Here is a 22,485-nt window from a genome sequence, read left to right on the forward strand (position 1 = left end):
TTCAATGATTAGCACTTTTATCTGTTTATGTATGTGGGTGTTTAAGACTGAAAATAATGTTAAGCAAACTTTTCAATGTAAATTTAATGTTATAAACAAAAATTAAAATATATAATAAGTAAATGTATTATACATAATTTTACATTTAATATGTCCTTGTGCATTACGGATAAAATATGTATTTATCTCTAGTTGTATCATGTAATTGTTTTTATATAATGTATATAAAATATGTTTTCGATTTATTTCATTGCCATACTTGACGTAAATTATTTATGAAGACAAAGAGACAAGTAAATAAATTTAAATGTACTATATTTTAAATCATATCACTATTGTCAATATGTATACATACATATGTTATATTAACATAAATGTATTGAAATAATATGCTAAAAACATTTGAATATAATACTAAAGAACACAATATCACAGAAATAAATATTTTTTATTGTTGGTTTCTTTTCATATTAAGGGCGTTTTCAGACAGAACACAGTGGTTGGAAACTGATTTTCAGAACATAGACACACGTTTTTCATTTTTAAAGAAGTAATGTAGAAATAAAAGATAAAAAATATGTAAATGCTCAGTCAGTAGCTGTCAGCCACAGATTGTTCCATCTAAAAATTATTTAAATCTGAAAATAAAGATTGCAAGAAATATCTAAAGAAAAATATTTGTTACCTACAATTGTATGGTATCGCGTTAAAAAAAATTATACAAATAATTGTTACTTTTTATTCTCTCCTTTTTTTGTAGTTTGAATGTCGCAAATAAAATAGGTCTCGTCTTATTAATAACAGTTATAATTTTGAAAGCAAAATAATGATAGTCTTTGAACATTTGTTTGTATACATATTACAAATATTACCATTAAGGGCAAAGTTTACAAAGGCATGTCAAATTGGTGTCAAGAATATATTAATGTGCTTCTACAAAGTATCTTCTTTTTACAAACACAGCAATTGTTTTAATTTCTTCCATAGACTCATTAGTTGATTAGGATATTTATTGCATCCATTATTAATTAGCGCTTTCGTCGACAGACTCTTTTATGTTCACGCTGCCAATGAACTTGTTGACAATCAGTACTGCAATATGCAGTATTCCAACAGCAATGGTATATTGCTTCAGCTTCACAATTATAACACTGAAATTAGAATATTTATTATAATATACGCATAACAAATAAGAAAGGGATTAAAGAATAATTACCCATTGTTTCTTCTTTATTTCTGATATAATTTGTTGATGTCTATCTGTCAGTTGCCGTAATTCTTTAGCATGCTCAGCTTGTAATTTCTCTAGTTCTTTACATTTCTCAAGTTCTAATTCACGACGTAGTTTTTCCAAGGCTGTTGTAGTTGGTTGTTCAGAAGTCCTGCGTTCCCTCTTTATCTATAAAATATAACATTATAAATTTATGGCCTCATGCAAATAGATACATGACAAACATAAAATAATTGATTAATATGATTCAGATATTTTTTACCTTTGCAGGTATTGCTTCTGTCTGTATTTGCTCTGTTTGTACAAGAACACATTTTGATCTGGGTTCTTGAGAACTAGATGTAACCATATCCTCTTGCGAACCTTCTTTCTTCAAACCTTGAGGGCAGGTACTGGATATTTCTCTTGCAGGTTCATCTTCTGCCACTGGTAAACAGGGTACTTGTCTTTCTTCGCTTCCAGCTTTACTTACTGATGATTTATCTTCATTTTCTTTTTCCTCTTGAGTCGATGGCAGATCACTGTGGCCGTCTGAGCTGAGACGTTCAACTTTAACTCTTAAGTCCTTAAAAAGTTGTATCGCAGGATTAGAATTGTTCGCCGTATTTTTCGAACCTGATGAAATATTTCGGATTTTTGTCGGTTTTGGACCCTCATTATCGTCGCTGATGTCCAAATCCTCGATGTTCTTGCCCAACTTTTGCAGCAAATTCTGATGATGCCTCAGTTCTTCAAATGCTCTGTTCCAAGCAGTGGATCTTTTTATCTATGAAAGGTAAATTGTGCACGCTTTAAGAAAATTGATTTTCTTCTGATTGCACAATGAAACACAGTGGTGAGAAATTAGTTGTACACTTTAGGCCACTGTATGTGCATACCTTCATTTCTTTCCACTTTCCTTTTTCCGAAGGCTATGCAAGAATTCGTTGTTAAGATAATAATATACCTAAGTGCAACAACAATTTCTAAATTGCTTTCTCTCAACAGTTCTCTTCTATTGTGTCAGTGATACGATACACTGTAAATGGCGTGTAACCTAAACCGAGAATTTCAGAGTGTTCGCGTGACAATTTCGCGTGGAACGCCCGAAGATTTTGTGACTTATCTTTACCTGTAAACTTTGGAGACTTGCAGTAATCGGACGAATGAACACTTTTTCGATGTTGGCACGCATGTGATGACCTCCGAAAAACCGAACATCGTAAATGTTGCCATTAACTTGCATTACTTTCGCTGGCCAGTATGGGTACCCCTTTTGCTTTGCATAAACTAACTGATGAGGTGGATTACAAGGTATACAGAACCACATTTTTTCAGATTTCTCATTTGATATTCTATAACAATCAGCACACCGGCGTATTTCTTGAAGATCATAGCAGCAATCTTGATACATTGTGAGACCCATTTCTCCAATTACACTGTGAGCTACATATAGAGATTAAAACTAATATCTTACTATTAATTATATACAAAAGCTTCTGTCTTATGATTACATACCCCCATGGTACACAATAATATTGTGCAAGATATTATGTGCATCAGCTTCAAATTCAGCAAGATTATTATATTCATTTTTTTTAATTTTTGAGTCCATTATTGCCAAGTCCATATGGTGTTTTATGAGGACACCTGGTCGCCATGCATCTTCACCTTCACTGATCCAAGTTGGACCTGAATATCTATTAGTTGGTGTAATAGGATCATTATTAAAAACAATAGTACGATTTGTAATTTCTGGTGGTAACTTTGCTTTCAAATGTCCACAAGTAAAACTCAGAATGTGGTTGAGATCAGTTTTGTCTGGATAAGTATCATTATTTATACTCTGTAACAATTATTTCTATTTTATTGATATATAAATATAAGAAGAATAACTCTAATATTATATACTCACTTCACAAAAATTACATATTTTTAATTTAACGTTACTAGGCACATAACATTCAGAGTGGTAAACCCTATAACACTGTTGACAGCATTCCATTACTCCTGCTTTCTGACATTTACAACAATACCAGTCATGACCATCGCTGAATATGGTATCTGTGGGAAGTCTATAACTTTCTTGTTCTATACCATTCTTTGTTGGTACTTTTTTTAAATAAACAAGTCCATCATCAACTGCTTTGTTTAATTCTTCCTGTGCTTCTTGTTCTGTAATTCCATAAACCCTAGCTAGGTACCGTACCATACGATCATTACTAGGTAAACTTCTCTGATGTACAGTTATTTTTATGGCATCCCATATTCGTTGTGTCATAAATGGATCAGTTCTTCGACGTATGGACATTGTAGTAAATAAGCACTAAAACATATACAAAATAAATATTAAACTCATATGTAATTGTAAACTCACATGATAATTTTTCATATGATAATTACTTTATGTAAATAAGACGAAGTTATTACAAATTTTGAATTTTTTAAAAAATGTTTTATGTAATTTACAACAGTACTTTAACATATATTCATATTTAAATATTTCTATTTTCAATCCAAGTTACTTAATAAAAGTCTACATTGGAATTACTAAAACTTGTGTACTAAACATAAATATTTTATACATATAAGTATTATATTTTACACATATAAGCAGTACCAGCATTTGTTGGTGCATAGATAAATAATCAATGTACCCTCATACTCCAATTGTCATGTCTAATATATGTAACAGTTATTCAGATACCCCCGTATTTAACATAATTTATCAAGGTATAATATGTACACGCAACAGTCTATTTGAGCAGTACTTTTTTAAACTACATGAAATGTATATGTCAATAATTGCACTTCTCAAAACCAAGTTATTAATTTTACAATTATAAAACATTCAAATAGTAACACATAAAGTTTTAAATTTTGAGTTGAGTTAACTATTATTGTGTTGTATAATGTATTTTATAGTTCTTAGTGTAGGAGCATTCACATTATTGTTGTCCAGTTTTATTACAATTGTGATTTTATTAAGGAAGCGATTTAAACATTGGACGAATACATCATTATATATTTTGTCAATATCTGATGTGTTATTCTCTGTACTTACATCATGTATATTATTTATAAATTATATGGAACAGATTTCTTATATAGATTATAATAAATGGAATAATACTTCTTCCTTAAATAACAGCATGTGGAATCAAGAATATGATAATGAGAATCATCAAAAAGATAGATTGAATAAGATTGATGAAAATTTTAATAGTATAATATATCAAAATAATCTTAACGTAACACCTGAATGTAATATTACAAATGTAATGATGAAGTATGGAATGTTGTTTATTCCATTCACAAACTCATTTGTGTCTTTGTTGATATTTTCAGTACAATGCAATTTAAATATACTTAATTTTAAAAATCAGTGTTTCAAATTTCTACAATCTCAAGAATGTGTTACAGAAAAAACATATGAAAACGACAACAGTGCAGATAAATCCAAGTCACAAAATGTGGAAAAATGTGAGACAATTGAATGTGAGAAAATACACATTGATTCAAAATTTAAATTAATGAAACACATAAATGTTTCAACAATTGAACAGAATAAGAGGAAGCTCTTACAAGCTTTTAAATGGGAGAAAATGAGGAAGAATAATAAAAAGATCATTAGCATATTTATAATAATTCAATGGATCACACCCATTTTTGTCACAGGACTTCTTTACCTGACTGACTATGACAATAAAAGTTATATTAAAGATCTACAAAATACAAAATGCTTTATTGAAAATAATTTTTTGTTTGATGATTGTTATAGTAATATCAAACACATGGATATGGCACAAAATTATTCTGAGATATACGTAGTACCTCTGTATAAAGATTATATTGACAATGATGATTTAGTGAAATCATCCAATACAAATAATACACAAGTGAATGAAGTAGTATCTAGAGTACAAAATATTATTTATTCTTTATTAAATAATACACACAATGCTTCACATAATATTAACCATATGAATCTTTATAATACCTTGATTGCGTTTGACATGATGAAATATTTGCAATTTGATACACATAAAAGAATTATAAAGCACAATAATAGCATTGTGAATATTAAAGTTAATTCAATAGGAGATACATTAATGACAGAGCAAGAAAACAATTTGACAAATGCTAAGAATAACACAGATATACTAAACAATATACAAATACAGAATGCTATAAATGAATATGATAAAGAATTATTATTGTTTAATTATTTAATGACGAATTCTTCAGAAAATATATTAGTTGATGAAGATAACTCAAAAAATGAAGTTAATATAAACACCACTGAAAAATTACAATTTGACAAATTTTATATGGATAATTTTCAGACTACTGAAGGAATAATCCAGCATAACACATCATTAATGTCCAATGATCAAATATATGCTGAAATACTTAAACGTATTCATAATATTACTATGCAATATAAATTGAAAAATTATAAAAATAATCACCAACATAATAGGAAACAACTAAAACATGCAAAATTAAAACAAGTTTTTCAACATAATTCTACTGCTGACAAGCAAAATGGGCTATCAGTTATTAAAATCACTATTTATCAAAATAATAATACATCAAATATATCTTCAATATATATAAAGCATAAATGTTTTATATCAATTCAGTTTTTAAAACTACATTTACTTGTTCTTATATTTGTAATATACTTTTTGCCAATTTTATTCTCATCAATTTTACAACAAAATGGAAAACTAAATTGTCAAATTATCTTAGATAGATTAAAAGCAAAATATAAAATGTTATCATCCGACCTCAATGTTGGAAAGATTTTTGAATCAAAACAAGATTTTATACACGTAGAAGAAAATTTTGAAGAATCAAACAGAAATTTTGATACATTACATCAAGTAGAAGTATGTAATGAAAATTCAGACAATGACGAAAACAAAGAATATAAAATTATTAAATATGACGAAAAAAAAGTCTACTTCAGTACGATGAAACAAGTAGATAATATTTTAAAGCTTTTAAATACTATTAAAATATCTTTATTAAGTGGAATAGTATTATGGACACCTATATTTTCAGAAGTTTTATTCAAAGTATTCACACTGTTATATATACCTCAATGGATTTTAAGTATTACATATTTAGGTGCTATTGTATTTGGTATATTACGGAACATATTTAATCTTAAAATGATAAAACTTCAAGAAATTGACACAATTATTATAAAAACAAACAGTGTTCATCCTATGAAATAAATTATAATTAAATTTTATATTTATTTGCATAATTAATTGCAACAGCTTTGTTTTTTATACAAATATTTAATTGTGACTTCATGTAAAAAATTCTATGTAACATATATTTGTAGTTTTGCTTATAAATGGCGTTACAGTTGTCCACTGCCATTAACTCTTTAAGTATAAAACTACCAAAACTGTTACTGTTATTATGCAATTGAAATGTATCATAACAAATTATTTTGATTATAATTATATTGTAATAATGACAATTATATACTTTCATTTCTACAATATTACTTTTTTTTATTATTCTGTAATTGTAATTGCGCTCGCTAAACTTTATAAGAATCTAAATTTGCTTACCAAAGCTGACGCACAAACTTGTAGTTCATGTACTGTTACTTTTGGATCATGAATAAAAATTTCAGCATAGGATCACGATTAGTCTCAATTCATATTTTCGTTTTTTATAATAAAACGTATTTAGGATGAAAGAAAAATTTTCGTCGACGCCCGAAAGCAATAATAAGACAATAATTAACGTTAGAGACGCGCAGCTACATTGCACGTATCGCGCACGTCATAAGTTTAACCTAACCCTAAAAGTGCGCGCGCATCTTATAATTCAAAATTGTATACTATCAAATCTACAATTTAGTAATAAAACACTAAAAGTTATACTAAGTTTTAAAGATATATAATATTGTAATATTAACCAGCTTCAGTTTTAGCAATTTTATACTACTGAACTCTATTTTACTCGTAAATGTAGACTTTTCAAGTAATTTTTACATTTCTGTGCTTCATGTAGATTATCTTTATATCTTAGATTAAAACGTAACAATATTTTGTACAGTGATAGGTTGGGAATATATTGTTATGAAGGTTATTTCATCATTATTTTGTAACAGTAATATTATTAAAAACTGGATTACAGGGCGAAAATGAAAATATATGTTCGACAATTATAATAAATTAGTACTTCATCATATTTTCGTTTTCAATCTCTTTATTATGTCGCGCCAAAAACCTACTTATTAATAGACAGTGCGCAGTTTACAATATTTACACAAAATGGTGTACTAAATCAGAGATATTGCATTTGAATGTTATCAATTTATATTTGATTGTTTGCTAAACATCGTTTTATATCTATTATTGCGTTTAATATTTTCTATTGGTTAAAGAACATATGGAAGAGCAAATTATATGTGTAGGTACATTTGTACTTTCCGATTACATTAGTGGTTACTAATATTGTATTTTCGTTATAGAATATAACTAATAAATAATTTAATTTGATAACACACTATTTACTATTATTTTTGACTACTAATTATAATGTATATTAAATAAAAAATAGAAAACATTATTTTTCAGAATTATAAAGAAATTGAGATAATTCTTAATTCTTTAGATAATTCTTAATAACTCTTGATATCATTTCTTCTTCTAACTTTTCCAAAATTTGATTGCCGTCACTCCAAGGAAAAACGGGGGCTTTTACTTTTGGAATCTCATAATTTTCAGTGCCACTTAATATTTTCATAAGCATATAATCTTTTCGTGGAAATGCTAAATCACGTTCCGAAAGACGTAAAATTGGACATAGATCGTTTTTTCCGTCTCCAACATATATCACATGATCAAAATGAACTCCTTCGTCACGTCTTTTTTTAATGTAAGATTCTAAGATTTGCCCCTTACACAAGTTAACAGTGCTTAATTTGCAAAAATCTTGAACATGGTACATATCTAGCCTTATCATACCATTATCATCAACTTTCGCGGGATTTGTGAACACCTGAGTAATAATGTGGTTTAATTTTTTACTTTTTAACCATTCACTAATAAATAATGTATTTGAATCACTAATAATAATAATTTCACAACCACGGGAGTGTAACTTTCTTAGAAGTTTTTCGATTCCCGGTACAGGGGGTATGTTGATAATAGCACGTTCGATTTGTTTTATGTCGATGGAATTGCTGTGCAGCAATTCAAATATCTTCGTCATATATGCGATCCAACCATTAGAACGACACAACTCCTTCACACTGTCTGTTATTTTTTCCTGGGGTAACAGCTTTCGAACCACAACATCAGTATTGTCATCGGTAATCGTATGATCAAAGTCGAATGCGGCAAGTACGGAATGCATCTATTAAAATGCAAATGCATTACAAAAACAAATTGTTTCGATGAAAAAAACTATTCTGATAAATCCCATACGCATTTAAACTCGAATTACTCGATTTATATATTCTTGCAAATATTCGTCCTTTTTCTGGATAACGCGAGATCGCCGCACAATGTGTACAGCCCTGTACTTTGTATATTTGCTACCATTTCTGTCACTATATATTTTGTTGTACTATTTTTAATGTTTGCGAAAGATGAAATTAGTGATCTTATCATTAACAAGATATAAGATTATGTAATTATTTAATCACATATTTAAATAGGTGTATATATTATTTTAATTATAAAAATTATATCAATATACTATATAAGCGATGTTCATTACTTACTGTTAATTAAATTTTTGAATTTATATAAAACCGTAATTTTGACAGTATGAAGTGAAAAACTTAAAGGTACAATCCAACCCGTAAAATTTAAAACTGCAACTGAATCCTCAGACAGGTGTCCGGCGACTGTTTTAGGTTAAGCACAGCAGTAGAGGTGAAACTCTACCGATATAGTACTATCGGAAATTGTCGATGACGGTGACTATCGATAGTTTTCCACCACCCATAGCAAATTTAAAAAATAATACGTATACTCTCTCCATGTATTTATGTACAAAATTATTTGATTTATATATGTATGTTTATGTAGTTAACAATTTTTAAATGCATAAGTTTATTTAAATTTATTCTCATAAAAGATATTGTACAATATCCGTAAAATATTTTTGAAATGTGTATTTAACTATACATGTGTGTATATATGTATGTATAATGCGAATTCCGCACGCGCGTCTGTGTTTATTATATTTTGTATAATGTACATATGCTATAAATATAAAAAAATGTATATATACACGTATGAGTATAAAATGAATTACTAGGTTGTATGCATAAATTATTTATACATTTTATCTAAAAATATATTTTTTTTAAATATTTTAAGTTATATATACAATTAACATTTTATAATTATTGCAAATTCAATTCTGCTACACATCTTTGACAATTGTCAAAGTTTATAAGCAGCAAAATACAAAATGCATATTGTCGTATAAAACGCATAGTAAAACGCATGCGTAGCAATGATATAACGTTTGCAAATTCTTTTTGCAAGGAAAATATATATCATTTATTAATATATTAATAGAGTAAAAACAATGTATCTAAGAGATACGAAAGTATCAAGTAATGAGTTGGAAGACGACGAACACTTTTTCTTTTCATTAAAGGTGTAAAAATATTTGTACATAACCTGTAGTTATATGCCGGTTTATTTACTAATTAATAATAATAATAATTTCGCAAGAAATATTTTTAAAAAAATTTAATGAAAAAATATACTTCTTCCAATTTTAAAAAGTTCAACAATAATATATAATTAATTTATCTTTAGATAATTATAATATATTATGTTTGTATAAAGAAAATATAAAAATAAATAGTTCTTATTTACAGAAATGTTCAGTATCAGAGGGTGTAGATACATATGATTCATATAAAGATATGGACATTAATGAGGAATACATGCCTGAATATCATATAATAAATGCATGTATGATGGGTCATTTAGAAACTATTCATACATATCTTCAATGTAATTACTTGAGATTAACAAATTATAATATTGGTAATTTGTAACATTAATATAATAGTGTACTTTGTTAATGACTTTTATAATTATATCTAGCACATAACATAAATGAGTTTTTGAATACTGGATGGACTCTACTTTTATATGCTGCATCATGTGCTCAAGTGGAAGTTATTGAATATCTTATAACAAATGGAGCTGATGTTAATAGGCATAAAGGTATTATGTACTACTTTTATTTTCTATGGATGCATTAATGATATGTTGTAATTTTAAATAATATTGTACTTCAGATGGATATACACCATTAATGGCTTTATGCAGTTGTACTAAAGGCACAACAGAAAGATGTATAAAATGTTTAACATTACTCATAAAAGCAAAAGCTAATGTAAATGCCAATAATAAACAAAGGTGACAATGTATAATTTATACTTGAATCACGTGCCCGTATCTTTAATAATTCAAAAACTATAATGGTTATTGCAGACAAACACCTCTAATGTATGCTTGTACATCACAAGAACCAGAGTTTATACAAGAATTAATCAAATATACAAAAAATATTAATGTGTATGATAATATGAAGCAAACAGTATGTTTTATAAACTACATTGATATAGTAATGATTTACAAGAGTGTATATATTTTATTATTTATAGGCTTTAATGTATGCAACAAAAGCCAATAAACTAGATACAGTTAAAATATTAATACAAAATGCAGTTGATATTACATTAACTGATAACTACAATGTAACTGCTAAAGATATAGCTTCTTTAAAAGGATATAATAAGGTACTTACTTATAACTTTAAAATGTTATTACAAAATATAAAATAACGTTTGTATAATTATTATAGATTCTGTCATTATTAAATTTTAATGAAGAAGAAATAACAAATAGTAGTGAAGTATCAAAAATATGTGATTGGAGAGATATGTTTCCATCATTAACTAGTTTAAGTGATGAGACTATAGATTTTGATGTGTTTACAATTTTACATGGAATGGCTTTAGAAAAATATGATTATATTTTTCAAGGAATAAGTATTAAAAACTTTCTAAAATTAACTGAAAATGATCTATGTCATTTAGGAGTCAAAATCAGTGCACACAGGGTGCAGTTTATGGAGCATCTCCATAAATTTCATAAAAAAAAATGGAGTGTACACAGTATTGGTATTATTAACAAATCATTACCTTATACGTATGTTCTTTTATGATATTATAATTTTGTTAAACTGATTAATGAAAGTTTAATTTTGTACTTTTTTTTTAGATTATATGATGGTATAGTTTCTTTAGGTACAGTAGCCAAACATGTTACAGTTATAGGTTCCAGTTTTCAATATATTCAGAACAATATAATGAAAGCAAATAATGAGAATGTATATTTAACTGAAAAACAAATGTTCAATTATGAAGAAGCACTTAAAGAAACACAAAAGACTCTTAGTCTTCTTAAAAAAGAACTTATACAAGTCAAAGCACTTTCTAAAAGGGTAGGTAATTACATATTGTATACTGAGTACATATTACATATTGCATATTGGAATATCATCTTTATTAATGTAGGTTAAAAAGGAAAATAATATTGGTATTCCAGCAACATATATAGGCCCAAAAAAAAATACCTTAAATTGGCTAATACCTTTAAGTGTTACAGCAATTATGGGAATATACTTGTACAGGACAGAAATGAAATATTTAATGAAAATATGATTTCATTTACTATTATTTATATGCTAATGTTTATATGTCTAAATTTATTTTTTGATATTATATTAATAAATTATCTATACAGAATCTAATAATATTATTTCTTATAAACGTGTAAAATGTTTAACAAAATACATATATTAGTATCATATGTAATACAAATTTTACAAATTTTAAAATTCATTTATATTAGCCAATTTCTTCATTAATGGAAATAATGGGTGAAATGATGGAAGATTGTGTTGTCTAACAGTTAACTGATAACGTTCCAAAGGTCCACTGCAGAAAGCTAATCTATCTCTTTCGTTTGGATGCTTATCCATCCATTGAGATAATCGTCCTATAGACCAACTTGCGCTCTAAAGTATTAAAAATAGTTTTATTTTAATAAAATGTCTTTTATTTTAAATTGAAACATAATTTACGTATTAAAGTTGTTATATATAAAGTTATCAAAAGTATATCTTCAATTTATACAATAATGATAATTTGATTAAAGTATTACCTGATGTGGTGATACTAATTCGGGAGGTGCTGTAGAAAATAAATGTAAAAGAACGAGAGACGGAGGTATACCGCTTTCTCCTGCCCCTTCCAAAACTTTTTGGACAATTTCTTCAGGATTAAGTGGCAGCAATGCTTTTAATGTCCGTAATGTTCTATACTGTTGTTGTTCTGATGATCCTAATTGTCCACCTCTAGATAAAGGAGCTACAGCTACTTCCATCTGAACAGAGATGAAATTAATTTTGAATTTTTTTTTATATATTGTGTTATAATATCGTACCTGGCTAAAGTCAACAATAAGTTTTGCTCTCCCAAAGTCGGTTAAAGGTCTTAGTAAACAAGCATGTCTTACGAAAAGTTCGATGCACCGCGAAGCAACAGTTTTACAGCTTAAATAACAATCAATTAATTAATATTATATTGTTATTATAATATACAATATTATAATTGGAGTTTGTTTACCAATCAGCAACAACAGCTTGGTTCTTATATGGTACAAGAAATGTATTCACCGAACGTAAAATAAATCCTTGTAATTCACGTATATAGAGTGAGCAGTTAATTTCTTTTCCTAAAGGGCTACTTGTTCTGTATGAAAAAAGGAGTATAATATCAATATTTATATCCGACGTATACATCTAAATTACAAATTAAAATATGTTATATTTACTTACTCTCGAAATTCTGGATCATCGTGCATGGTTAAAATAATACTTTCAATGGCATCACTAATGGAAGCTAACAATGGTGATAATATATTTTTTGTTAATTTGTCTGTTTCTTTAAGAGCTACTGAAATTACTGTACTTCCTTCAGATGGTAAACCAGCTGACAAATTTGCTATTACACGACTTATTTGACTAGAAAGATAATAAAGTAGGTTTGCAAGAGACACGTTTGTCTGCTGAACAATGGTAGGAGAATCAATTACTTGACTAGCTTCTCCACTCATAAGTAATCCCTGTTCACACTTTAAGCAAAAAAGTCTTATAGCCTTGCCTACATTACGGGCAACAACTGTTGAAAGACCATCATCCACCAATGATACACTCAATTCACTAAAATCAAAATAATAAATCGTATTTGTTTTATACGTGCAAAATTAAAACAAAGCTTAACATATATTCTTTAATTTACTTTGTTATTGTTCGAATGAGGCTATCAATTTCATCTTGAGTAGGTAATCCTTCTCCAGAGAACATAGTGTGTATTGGATCCAACAAGCGTGACACAGAACGTGATAAATATGCATTTTCAAATGGTAACAGTACACTGTGACTAAAAAGGGCAGTAAATGTTTTATTTTATACTATATAAAACAATTGAAACTAAATACCTTCATACTTACTTAATGTTATAAATACCAATGCTTTGTGATCTTTCTTTTAATCGTTTGCTTAAATCAAGAAATATTCTTAAAAACTTTGGATATTCACCCTCTAATGCTTGTTTTACAAATGATGATCCTAGAAATATAAAATAATAAATTTTAATTTTGTACAAAAAATATAAAAATTAATATTTACCTTGAGCACGTTCAACTAGTACTTTAGAAAGTAGATCATTAACTTTGTCCCAGAATTGTTGTGATAGTTTATCTAATCCTTTTGTATGATGTTCTAATAGTATTCTTTGTAGTAATTCAATCTGAAATACAAATACAATTGATATTTAAAAATACAGATTTTTAAAGAAAGATTGTATATAAATATTTTTCATTTACTTGTAAACATTGGGTATAAAGAGTGTCTTGAAAAAGTCTTTCAAGATTTTCCCAAATTCGGGTACGTAAGTTTCCAGAAGACCCTGGAGAAGGAATAGCTGCCCGACCAGGTGCTCCCCTCCTTCCAAAATCTTGATTTGTTGCCAAAGTTACATCTAATGATTCTGTAGCAATTTTTTCAATTTCAGATAAAGCAGAATCGATAACATTATCCACAGCTCCCTTTACAATTCCTAAATTTTGGAATACTTGCACTGCAGTACTAACCTGTTCATTATATTTTTATTATTAAAATTTGCAAAATGTGGTATTTTAAAAATGAATGTTTACTTATATACTTTTGTTCTGTCCATCATTTGTAAACCTTGACATAATGTATGAGTTGCTATTCTTTGTACAGTCGTTCTATGAGCTTTCACAGCTTGTTGATCATCTGCAATAACATCTAAACCATTCAAATCTGTATCCATCATTAATTGTTCTGCAAATTAAAATTATTCATGTTATATTTTGCAATGATATAAAGTACAACATGATTTAAATAATAAAATAAAATACCAAGTTCATGAAGACTATTTGCAGCTTTTATGATATCAGGACCTTGTATATTATTTGTCATTTGAGAATATAAACGCTTTGATAAATGTTGCATTCTGGCTACTCTTCGTAACAAATCAGAAGTTTCATGAAGTCGTGCTAAAACAATAGTTTGTGTCTCAATTCTGTTGAATGGGTCAATAATTTTTCCACGTAAACATTCAGCAGCTGTTAAAAGACTCTAAAAATTTGTTTTATAATTATAAACATCAATAATTCTTTATTATTAATATTTACAAATGTTTTATGTACCTGAACGTGAGATTGCATTATTGAAAGTACACCTTCTAATTTTTCAACCCATGTTGCTTGTGATAATAAATCTCTATGATTGGCCAATACTTGTTTTTGAAGTTCAGTGTTTAATATTTCAATAGCTAGAATAAAAATAGTACATAACATAATGAAACATTTATATTAATATTATGCAATACATATATGAATGTGTTTATTTACCTTGTCCTAACTTATTTATCTGTTGTGCTACTGATAATACTTGACTAATATCAGCCTTTTTACATTCACCACCAAAAAATTGTTTGAAAAATTCTGCAAAATATAAATTTACAAATATATTATTAATATATAATTTAAAAATTAATTTGAAATAGATTACCGTCATTTTCTATTCCTTCCCAGCTCGTGATTTCATCCATTATTAGGTTATTAGAATTAAAAATATAAAATAACGCAAGGTAACTAACGACACGTCACAAAATTTTATAGATCAACAATTAACTCATTCACTTTTAAATAATGTAACACGTATTGTTATTAGTGTTATTATTTATTATATTTTACAAAGAAGAATATTCATCAAATCACATTTATTTATTTTAAAGAAGAATTTTACTGAGGCATTGCAACTGTATGTGTTACATATATACTGGATAATACATAGGGGTTTATTGTGATTAGTAGTAGACAGCAACTGAGCAGTAGCAGTGGTAGTATATTTGGTATTCATATGAGTATGTATCAACTGAATGTAGAACATTGAAATAAAATTAAATTAACGTCTAATTCTGAAAAGTCTTCTGTATTAATTAATTTGTTTTAAAAAATGATTCACAGTTTATTTATTATCAACTCCTCGGGGTAAGCATCAAGTCATAGAAACGAAAACAGATGTGACATTTGACAAGTATTTGGTTAGAAATATACGTGTGTACTTATTATACACACATTCAATATTATAAATAAATGTTTTAATTTAACATAAACAAGTTTTCTTCATAAAGTATTTTTATAATTTCATAAAATAAAAATACTTAATTTTATGTTTAGAGATGTATTTATGGAAAAACATTGGAAAAGTGCTGTTGCACGATCACTGTGTGATTATTTTTTTGATCAGCAAAGAAGAGTTTTGTCTCCTGAAGATACACCACCAGTAATAGCAACACCTCATCATTACCTTATCAGTATATATCGCTGTAATATGTTTTTTGTTGCAGTATGCATGACAGAAGGTATCTTTTAAAATTTAAGTGTCAAGTTGCTGCAATTCATAGATCTTTTTCAAATAACAATTTTCTATTACAGTTCCCCCATTATTTGTAATAGAATTTTTACATAGAGTAGTAGATACTTTTGAAGATTACTTTAGCGAATGTACAGAGACTATTATAAAAGAAAATTATGTGGTCGTATATGAATTGCTAGATGAAATGTTAGACAATGGTTTTCCATTAGCTACAGAATCTAATATCTTGAAAGAACTTATTAAACCACCAAATATATTACGAACTATTGCAAATACTGTTACAGGAAAATCTAAGCAAGTATTTTAATTATTTATTCATAACAAAAAATGAATTTTAACGTATATTTATTTAATATTAATTATACTTTAAAATCACAGTGTTAGTGCAACATTACCAAGTGGGCAATTGTCCAATGTTCCTTGGAGACGTACTGGTGTTAAATATACAAATAATGAAGCATATTTCGATGTTGTAGAAGAAGTAGATGCTATTATTGATAGAACTGGAGCAACTGTATTTGCAGAAATTCAAGGCTATGTGTGTTACTTGTATAATATTCTTTATTTTAATTCCAAGTACTAGTAGAAATAATGTTTATGACATATTATTCAAATTATAGATTGACTGTTGCATAAAATTAAGTGGTATGCCAGACTTGACACTTTCGTTTATGAATCCCAGATTATTTGATGATGTCAGTTTTCACCCTTGTGTTAGATTTAAAAGATGGGAGGTAAGAGTGAATAAAAGTTCAATTAAATTCAGTATTTATATCTATAAAAAAACGTGTATTTTTTTACAGTCAGAACGAATACTATCTTTTATTCCACCAGATGGCAATTTTCGTCTTCTTTCTTATCATATAGGATCACAAATTGTAGCAATCCCAATATATGTAAGACATAATATTAGTCTTAAAGAACCAGGAGGTGGTAGATTAGACATTACTGTGGGACCGAAACAAACTATTGGCCGGACTGTATGTATATATTTTATCTTATACGTGCAAAAATCTAAAAAATAATATAACATTACAATACTATACATATTGCAGGTGGAGAATGTGACATTAGAAATTCCTATGCCAAAAATAGTATTAAACTGTACTTTGACACCAAATCAAGGAAAATATTCATTTGATCCTGTTAGCAAAATATTATTATGGGATATTGGAAGGATAGATGTTTCGAAATTACCAAATTTAAGAGGCTCGGTATGATAATTATAATGAAAAAAGTCATACTTTTAAGTAAACATTCAGAAACTAAACATATAAACTAATTGTTTTAGATTACCATCCAAAATTCTGCTAGCATATTGGAGTCTAATCCTGCAATCAATGTATGTATCTAAACATTATACAGGAAAAACCAAGTAAATGGTAACACTTAAATATCTCCATTATTTATAGCTCTATGAAAAGATTCTTCAGGATAAAGTTGTACTGTTTAAAGTGGTACGTGTAATGGTAGCATTAGTCTCCTTTCAATGTCATTTTTGTATAAGAATATAAGGTCACCAAAATTTTTTTAAATAACGAAAAATTTCGAAAAATTTAACGTCTTAGCCAAACATAGTTCGTATAATTTTTATTATTTTTGGTTTAAAAAAATTATTTTGTTATTTGTGCCCCACAATCCATACAAAAAGGTTAATAGTTTTTTTTAAATGCCGAAAAAAAACGAAAAAATTGCATTCTAGACAAGATTACTCCCTTTATATTTCAAACAGTTACTGCTTGATGAATATGTACAGAAAAGTTTAGTTATGTTACAATTCTTGTCATTAGGACCATTCATTGAAATTATTGTTTAAAATGAATCTTTTAATGGATATATTATTAAATGTTATGTAAAGTACATAGTTGATAAATGTCCAGCTCGCTGTGTAGAATAGCAAAGGCATAACTTGATACTCAATTCTCCGTGCCGACCGTGGAGTGATCAACTTGTTCTCCACATTTCACTCCATTAGATTTCTGTGGAAAATATTTAAAAAAAATTGTTTATCTTAAGAAATTACAGGATATAAGATAAAGAATTATTACAGCATGTGCTTCAATTACATCATAAATGTTAGAAAATGTATAAGAAATATTTATTTCGAGACTTAATTATTGTATTAGCGCGATTGATGGCTATCATTTTGAACATAACGTATAACTTCGTCGGATCATGTAAATAAAATGAAAAGTTTTCAAAATAGAATAATCGGAACAATATAAGATTTATAAGGTAGTTGAATTTACCTTTTTATGCTGTACAAGGATATACAAAAAAATGTAGGGTGCTATTTTAAAAAATATTGATTTTGTAAAAAAAATAATATTATTGTTATACATGCTTCTTCAAACAGTATAACTTTTAACTCCTGTAAAATTTTTTCATAGAACCATGAATAATTGAGATATTTAAGCGTTCCTATTCAAATGGTCCACCCTGTATATGATATTGACATGTGATATTAAGTTAAAAAATTACTGTTATATTTTAGGTTCATTTTACAATTAATCAATTAGCAGTTTCGGGCTTGAAAGTTAACCGATTAGATATGTATGGAGAAAAATATAAACCATTCAAAGGTGTTAAATATATTACTAAAGCTGGAAAATTTCAGATAAGAATGTAAATAAACAATGTAACAGTACAAATATGAAACAAAATATTTTTTACATCACTTGTAAGGCTAAATATTCATTTTATAATTCATAAAGGTGTAGATAATTAAAAATAATTAATAAATTATAAAATAAGTTAACTTCTTTTATTCAAAAATATTGAACTTTTATACAAAAACAAAATATAATATTTCTTATAATAAATTTTAATCACTTTTTAATGTAATCAATTATGAAGGAAAATAACTTTTCTTTACTCAATTACTTTTTCAATAAAGAATATTCGTTTTTAAAGAAATAAAGATTACAAATTTAATATCTATAAAGAAATATCAATAGGATACAGTAATATGATTTGTATCTTTTATAAATTAATTTTATTAGTAAAGTATATCTCGTAAAAAACATAAATAATACATGTAACTTTTTAACCTACACATTTATATTTAAATTATTGATTTTAAGAAATAATTAATTTACATGTATAGGTATTTATGTCACAGACTGCTGACGTACTAGTTTTTTAGCTTCAAAATCTTCCCATGTTGGATGTGTAGCATATGTATATAAACGTTCCATATTTGTGGCATAAATAGTATGATTACTAACAAGATTTTTGTACATCTATTTGGAATATAAAATACATTAAAAATATAAAATATGAAATATTGTTCAAATATACGTAGTAAATTATCTTTTCCTACTTTTAGTGTATGTTGTAAATCAGCTGCATTAACAGGTTTCAATGGAGGTGGAATAGTTTGTGGAGAACATGCATAAGCAAATGCTGTAGCTTGTTCTGCCTCTTCAAAATTTGGTTTAATTGCAGGTACTTGACCGCAAGGATCTATTATTTCTGTTGCAATGTGGTCTGATGATCGTAATATATAAGTGGAATTCCGTTTCCATGAACTAGGTACTGGTTCTCCAATATTGTAAATGAAAGTACCCTCTCTTACTGCATATCCTTTTCTCCTTGTAAATATTGCTGTAAGTATATTTTTCAAAAAGATCTGTGTAGCAGCTATAACTATATGTGCAGTATTCTCTTCTGCTCCATCCATATTATTTTCCCATGCTGCAAGCATTAATCTAGCTAAAACAAAAGTTCTATCTGGCAATACAAGTTCTTGTGCACTAGAACGATTTGCTCCAATAGGTTCATCTCCAACAGGTGATGATGTTTGACTTAATACTTCAACATACATATCTGCAGGCTAAACATAAAGTATAAAATCTTTTATTTTGTTTAGGTAAAATAAAAAATAAATTATTTAACATTAATTACTTTACATACCTCAAAATTTGATTTATCCGTTTTGTATTTTCGCTTTAATCGAAGCCTTTTTTCTTTTATAGCTTTGTCTCTATCTATTTTACGAATTGGTGTTGCAGCAGCTAAGCCTCTGACCTTGTTAAACAAACACAAAAGAAATTCATTATGAAGATGAACTTGATCTTCCGTCATAATATTCCTTGCCTCACAATCAAATTCTTCTTTTGTTGTCTGAAATAACAATATTTTATGAACAATAACAGTAATAGATGTATAATATTCTAAAATAACATTACATACTTTCATTTGAAACCATAGCTTCATCTTTTCAAAATACCTGTCAACAACAACAGATTTGTTACATAGAAATCCATTTTGCAATAAATAAAACGATAATACTTCAGAAAAATTGAAAGGTCCATACTGTTTAAAATATATTTATAAAACTTAAACTGTACAATTTTGAATAGTTAAACAATAACCTTTACTTATGTACTTCAAACTTGCAACATAATCTTTATTTAGTTTTTAGGCTTAAAATACATCTTACACTTTTGCATTTTCTCCAAGCGATGCTACAAGACTTTTCCTAGCTAAATTTAATTCTTTTGATGTTGTCATTTTTTAATCATAGTTTAGAACCAATAACCTATATTACAGATTTCAATGGTATTATGTAAATAATGTTTTGAAATTTTGTTTCAAAATTTACCGTAATATTCCGACTTAACTACACTATTGCTTTTATTTTTTTTCCATAGAAATTTAAATAAATGATCTGTAATATTTTTACATTTCTGTATGAATTGGATGACATACAGATGGTCTAACTGCTCTCTGTAAAATCCTTTTGACTACTGCACAAATCTACTTCTTTTTTTGCAAGTCTAGGGATTTCCTTGTTTCTCTATACTTCCTCTAGCTAAATCGGATTAATTTTTATCTATACATCAGCATAAAACACAGCATGTATTCATGAATATCTCATGTAGCTGAATTGTGAGTCCGTAAGCCCTTTATGTTACCATATCACTTTCTACGTTATCGATTTAGATTGCAATAAGATTATAATCTTGTAAATGGTAGGAATTAAAATTAGGAATGTCGACAATTACTTGTTCAAAAATGATCGAACTTTGAATCGATTCAACAGGCTAGATGATATAGTTACATTTGTATCAAATTCTGCGCGGGAACTAAATACAAAATAAAATGTTTTTTCAGCTTTTTCTACGTCAAATAGAATAGTTTCTAAAGCTAATAGGATAAATAAAACATAGTCTACTCTCCATATCTTACAATCAAGTTACACTTATAATAATAAACTATATGAGAAAGGTCACAGCTAATTTGCCCATATTATTCGCTACGTAATTAATCATTTCCGCGCTTTTTTACATTTTTTATCCAGTGTCCGTTGGTATGTATTAATGAGAGGCATACTATACCTCTAAATTAAATTACAATTTTGAGTTTACTTATTGCTTAATTGTAATACATATTATTTTATTAAATAAAGAATACTTTAAAGTTTCTTCTGACATAGGATACCGATTGAAATTGTTGTGCTAATAAGAAAATTTTGAAGATAAAAATTTCTTTTCATAAAAATACTACAAGAATCGATACTTTTTTTAAAGGAAAAATATTAATTTAAATAAAAGTTAATTTTTCAATCTCTAAAATTTCATTTCGAATAAATATTATTTCTTTTATAGAAATCGAATATTGAATGAAAAATTATTTTTTTTATTAAAGTGAAAATTTCATTTATTTCTCTTACAGGTGAAAATATTATATCTCTTACAATTTATTTATCATTCTAAAAGAGAGAATTCTCATAAATCAAACGAAATTTGATGTAAAATATCTAACTTTTACACTTTTACACTTTTAACTATTACTGTGCAAATGATACAACTTGTGATAAATGTTACATAAATGTATCTAATAAGTAATCAATATTCTGCTTGATTTAAAAATTTTACTCAAAAATTATTTGTATGAACTAATTAATTACTTATAATGTATAAATAACATGTTCATTCTGATATTAACTGTTAAAATAGCCAATCACAATTTAGAATAGAAATGTATTAAAATCTTTACAAATTTCTCAGTATCTTGATTTATATATCTACACTTTGAAGAGGTTTATTCATATAATGGTATAAGATAATATAGATATTTAACAGAGGCTAATTTAAAACTTTGATTTTTGTAACTATTTATCAGTTATAGTGTATAACATATATACATATATATTGCGAAATTATCATAAGAAATTTGTTAAGTATTTAATTTATTTTACAAAAACGTGAGTACAAAGGGAT

General features: G+C 27.3%; 5 protein-coding genes across 17 annotated transcripts; 2 read left to right on the forward strand and 3 right to left on the reverse strand.

The window, feature by feature from the left end:
- Positions 1-145: 145 nt before the first annotated feature.
- Positions 146-9,151, reverse strand: LOC143154109 (zinc finger MYND domain-containing protein 11). 3 transcript variants are annotated; one of them, XM_076325934.1, is made up of 8 exons: positions 8,973-9,151; positions 3,126-3,536; positions 2,729-3,056; positions 2,343-2,656; positions 2,110-2,142; positions 1,494-1,997; positions 1,217-1,399; positions 146-1,151 (listed from the first exon to the last, which is right to left on the reverse strand). In XM_076325934.1, exons 2-8 carry the CDS (start codon positions 3,519-3,521, stop codon positions 1,029-1,031), a joined length of 1,881 nt encoding a protein of 626 aa, XP_076182049.1. In that variant the 5' UTR covers positions 3,522-3,536; positions 8,973-9,151; the 3' UTR covers positions 146-1,028. The 3 variants fall into 3 exon arrangements, with proteins under 3 accessions (XP_076182049.1, XP_076182048.1, XP_076182050.1); XM_076325933.1 differs by lacking the exon at positions 8,973-9,151 and adding an exon at positions 6,805-7,026 and having other exon boundaries at positions 147-1,151; XM_076325935.1 differs by lacking the exons at positions 2,110-2,142; positions 8,973-9,151 and adding an exon at positions 6,805-7,025 and having other exon boundaries at positions 152-1,151.
- LOC143154110 (uncharacterized) lies at positions 7,433-12,961 on the forward strand. 3 transcript variants are annotated; one of them, XM_076325937.1, is made up of 9 exons: positions 7,433-7,654; positions 10,089-10,227; positions 10,321-10,443; positions 10,518-10,638; positions 10,714-10,819; positions 10,887-11,021; positions 11,087-11,433; positions 11,506-11,728; positions 11,802-12,961. In XM_076325937.1, exons 1-9 carry the CDS (start codon positions 7,634-7,636, stop codon positions 11,946-11,948), a joined length of 1,362 nt encoding a protein of 453 aa, XP_076182052.1. In that variant the 5' UTR covers positions 7,433-7,633; the 3' UTR covers positions 11,949-12,961. The 3 variants fall into 3 exon arrangements, with proteins under 3 accessions (XP_076182052.1, XP_076182051.1, XP_076182053.1); XM_076325936.1 differs by lacking the exon at positions 7,433-7,654 and adding an exon at positions 9,704-9,862; XM_076325938.1 differs by lacking the exon at positions 7,433-7,654 and adding an exon at positions 9,704-9,862 and having other exon boundaries at positions 11,833-11,961.
- On the reverse strand, positions 11,772-15,655 carry Fws (Conserved oligomeric Golgi complex subunit 5 four way stop). Its single transcript, XM_076325930.1, has 14 exons — positions 15,389-15,655; positions 15,229-15,321; positions 15,025-15,149; positions 14,734-14,953; positions 14,514-14,656; positions 14,176-14,442; positions 13,979-14,099; positions 13,801-13,918; positions 13,590-13,730; positions 13,127-13,510; positions 12,915-13,040; positions 12,733-12,841; positions 12,451-12,672; positions 11,772-12,304 (listed from the first exon to the last, which is right to left on the reverse strand). The coding sequence occupies exons 1-14, from the start codon at positions 15,426-15,428 to the stop codon at positions 12,119-12,121; spliced, it is 2,295 nt and encodes a 764-aa protein (XP_076182045.1). The 5' UTR covers positions 15,429-15,655; the 3' UTR covers positions 11,772-12,118.
- Positions 15,594-18,932, forward strand: Carmine (AP-3 complex subunit carmine). Of its 2 annotated transcripts, none has more exons than XM_076325940.1 (9): positions 15,594-15,743; positions 16,060-16,244; positions 16,318-16,552; positions 16,637-16,796; positions 16,879-16,992; positions 17,062-17,238; positions 17,314-17,472; positions 17,550-17,600; positions 18,753-18,932. In XM_076325940.1, exons 2-9 carry the CDS (start codon positions 16,070-16,072, stop codon positions 18,885-18,887), a joined length of 1,206 nt encoding a protein of 401 aa, XP_076182055.1. In that variant the 5' UTR covers positions 15,594-15,743; positions 16,060-16,069; the 3' UTR covers positions 18,888-18,932. The 2 variants fall into 2 exon arrangements, with proteins under 2 accessions (XP_076182055.1, XP_076182054.1); XM_076325939.1 differs by having other exon boundaries at positions 15,648-15,870.
- Positions 17,997-21,277, reverse strand: LOC143154112 (transcriptional adapter 1). Of its 8 annotated transcripts, none has more exons than XM_076325942.1 (6): positions 20,703-21,276; positions 20,453-20,489; positions 20,174-20,383; positions 19,581-20,093; positions 19,357-19,500; positions 17,997-18,237 (listed from the first exon to the last, which is right to left on the reverse strand). In XM_076325942.1, exons 1-5 carry the CDS (start codon positions 20,771-20,773, stop codon positions 19,369-19,371), a joined length of 963 nt encoding a protein of 320 aa, XP_076182057.1. In that variant the 5' UTR covers positions 20,774-21,276; the 3' UTR covers positions 17,997-18,237; positions 19,357-19,368. The 8 variants fall into 8 exon arrangements, with proteins under 8 accessions (XP_076182057.1, XP_076182061.1, XP_076182059.1 ...); XM_076325946.1 differs by lacking the exon at positions 17,997-18,237 and having other exon boundaries at positions 19,149-19,500; positions 20,174-20,287; positions 20,357-20,383; positions 20,703-21,277; XM_076325944.1 differs by lacking the exon at positions 17,997-18,237 and having other exon boundaries at positions 19,150-19,500; positions 20,703-20,801; positions 20,946-21,275.
- Positions 21,278-22,485: the final 1,208 nt, after the last annotated feature.

The sequence above is a fragment of the Ptiloglossa arizonensis genome, chromosome 13 (genome assembly GCF_051014685.1).
Source record: "Ptiloglossa arizonensis isolate GNS036 chromosome 13, iyPtiAriz1_principal, whole genome shotgun sequence".
Lineage (NCBI taxonomy): Eukaryota > Metazoa > Arthropoda > Insecta > Hymenoptera > Colletidae > Ptiloglossa > Ptiloglossa arizonensis.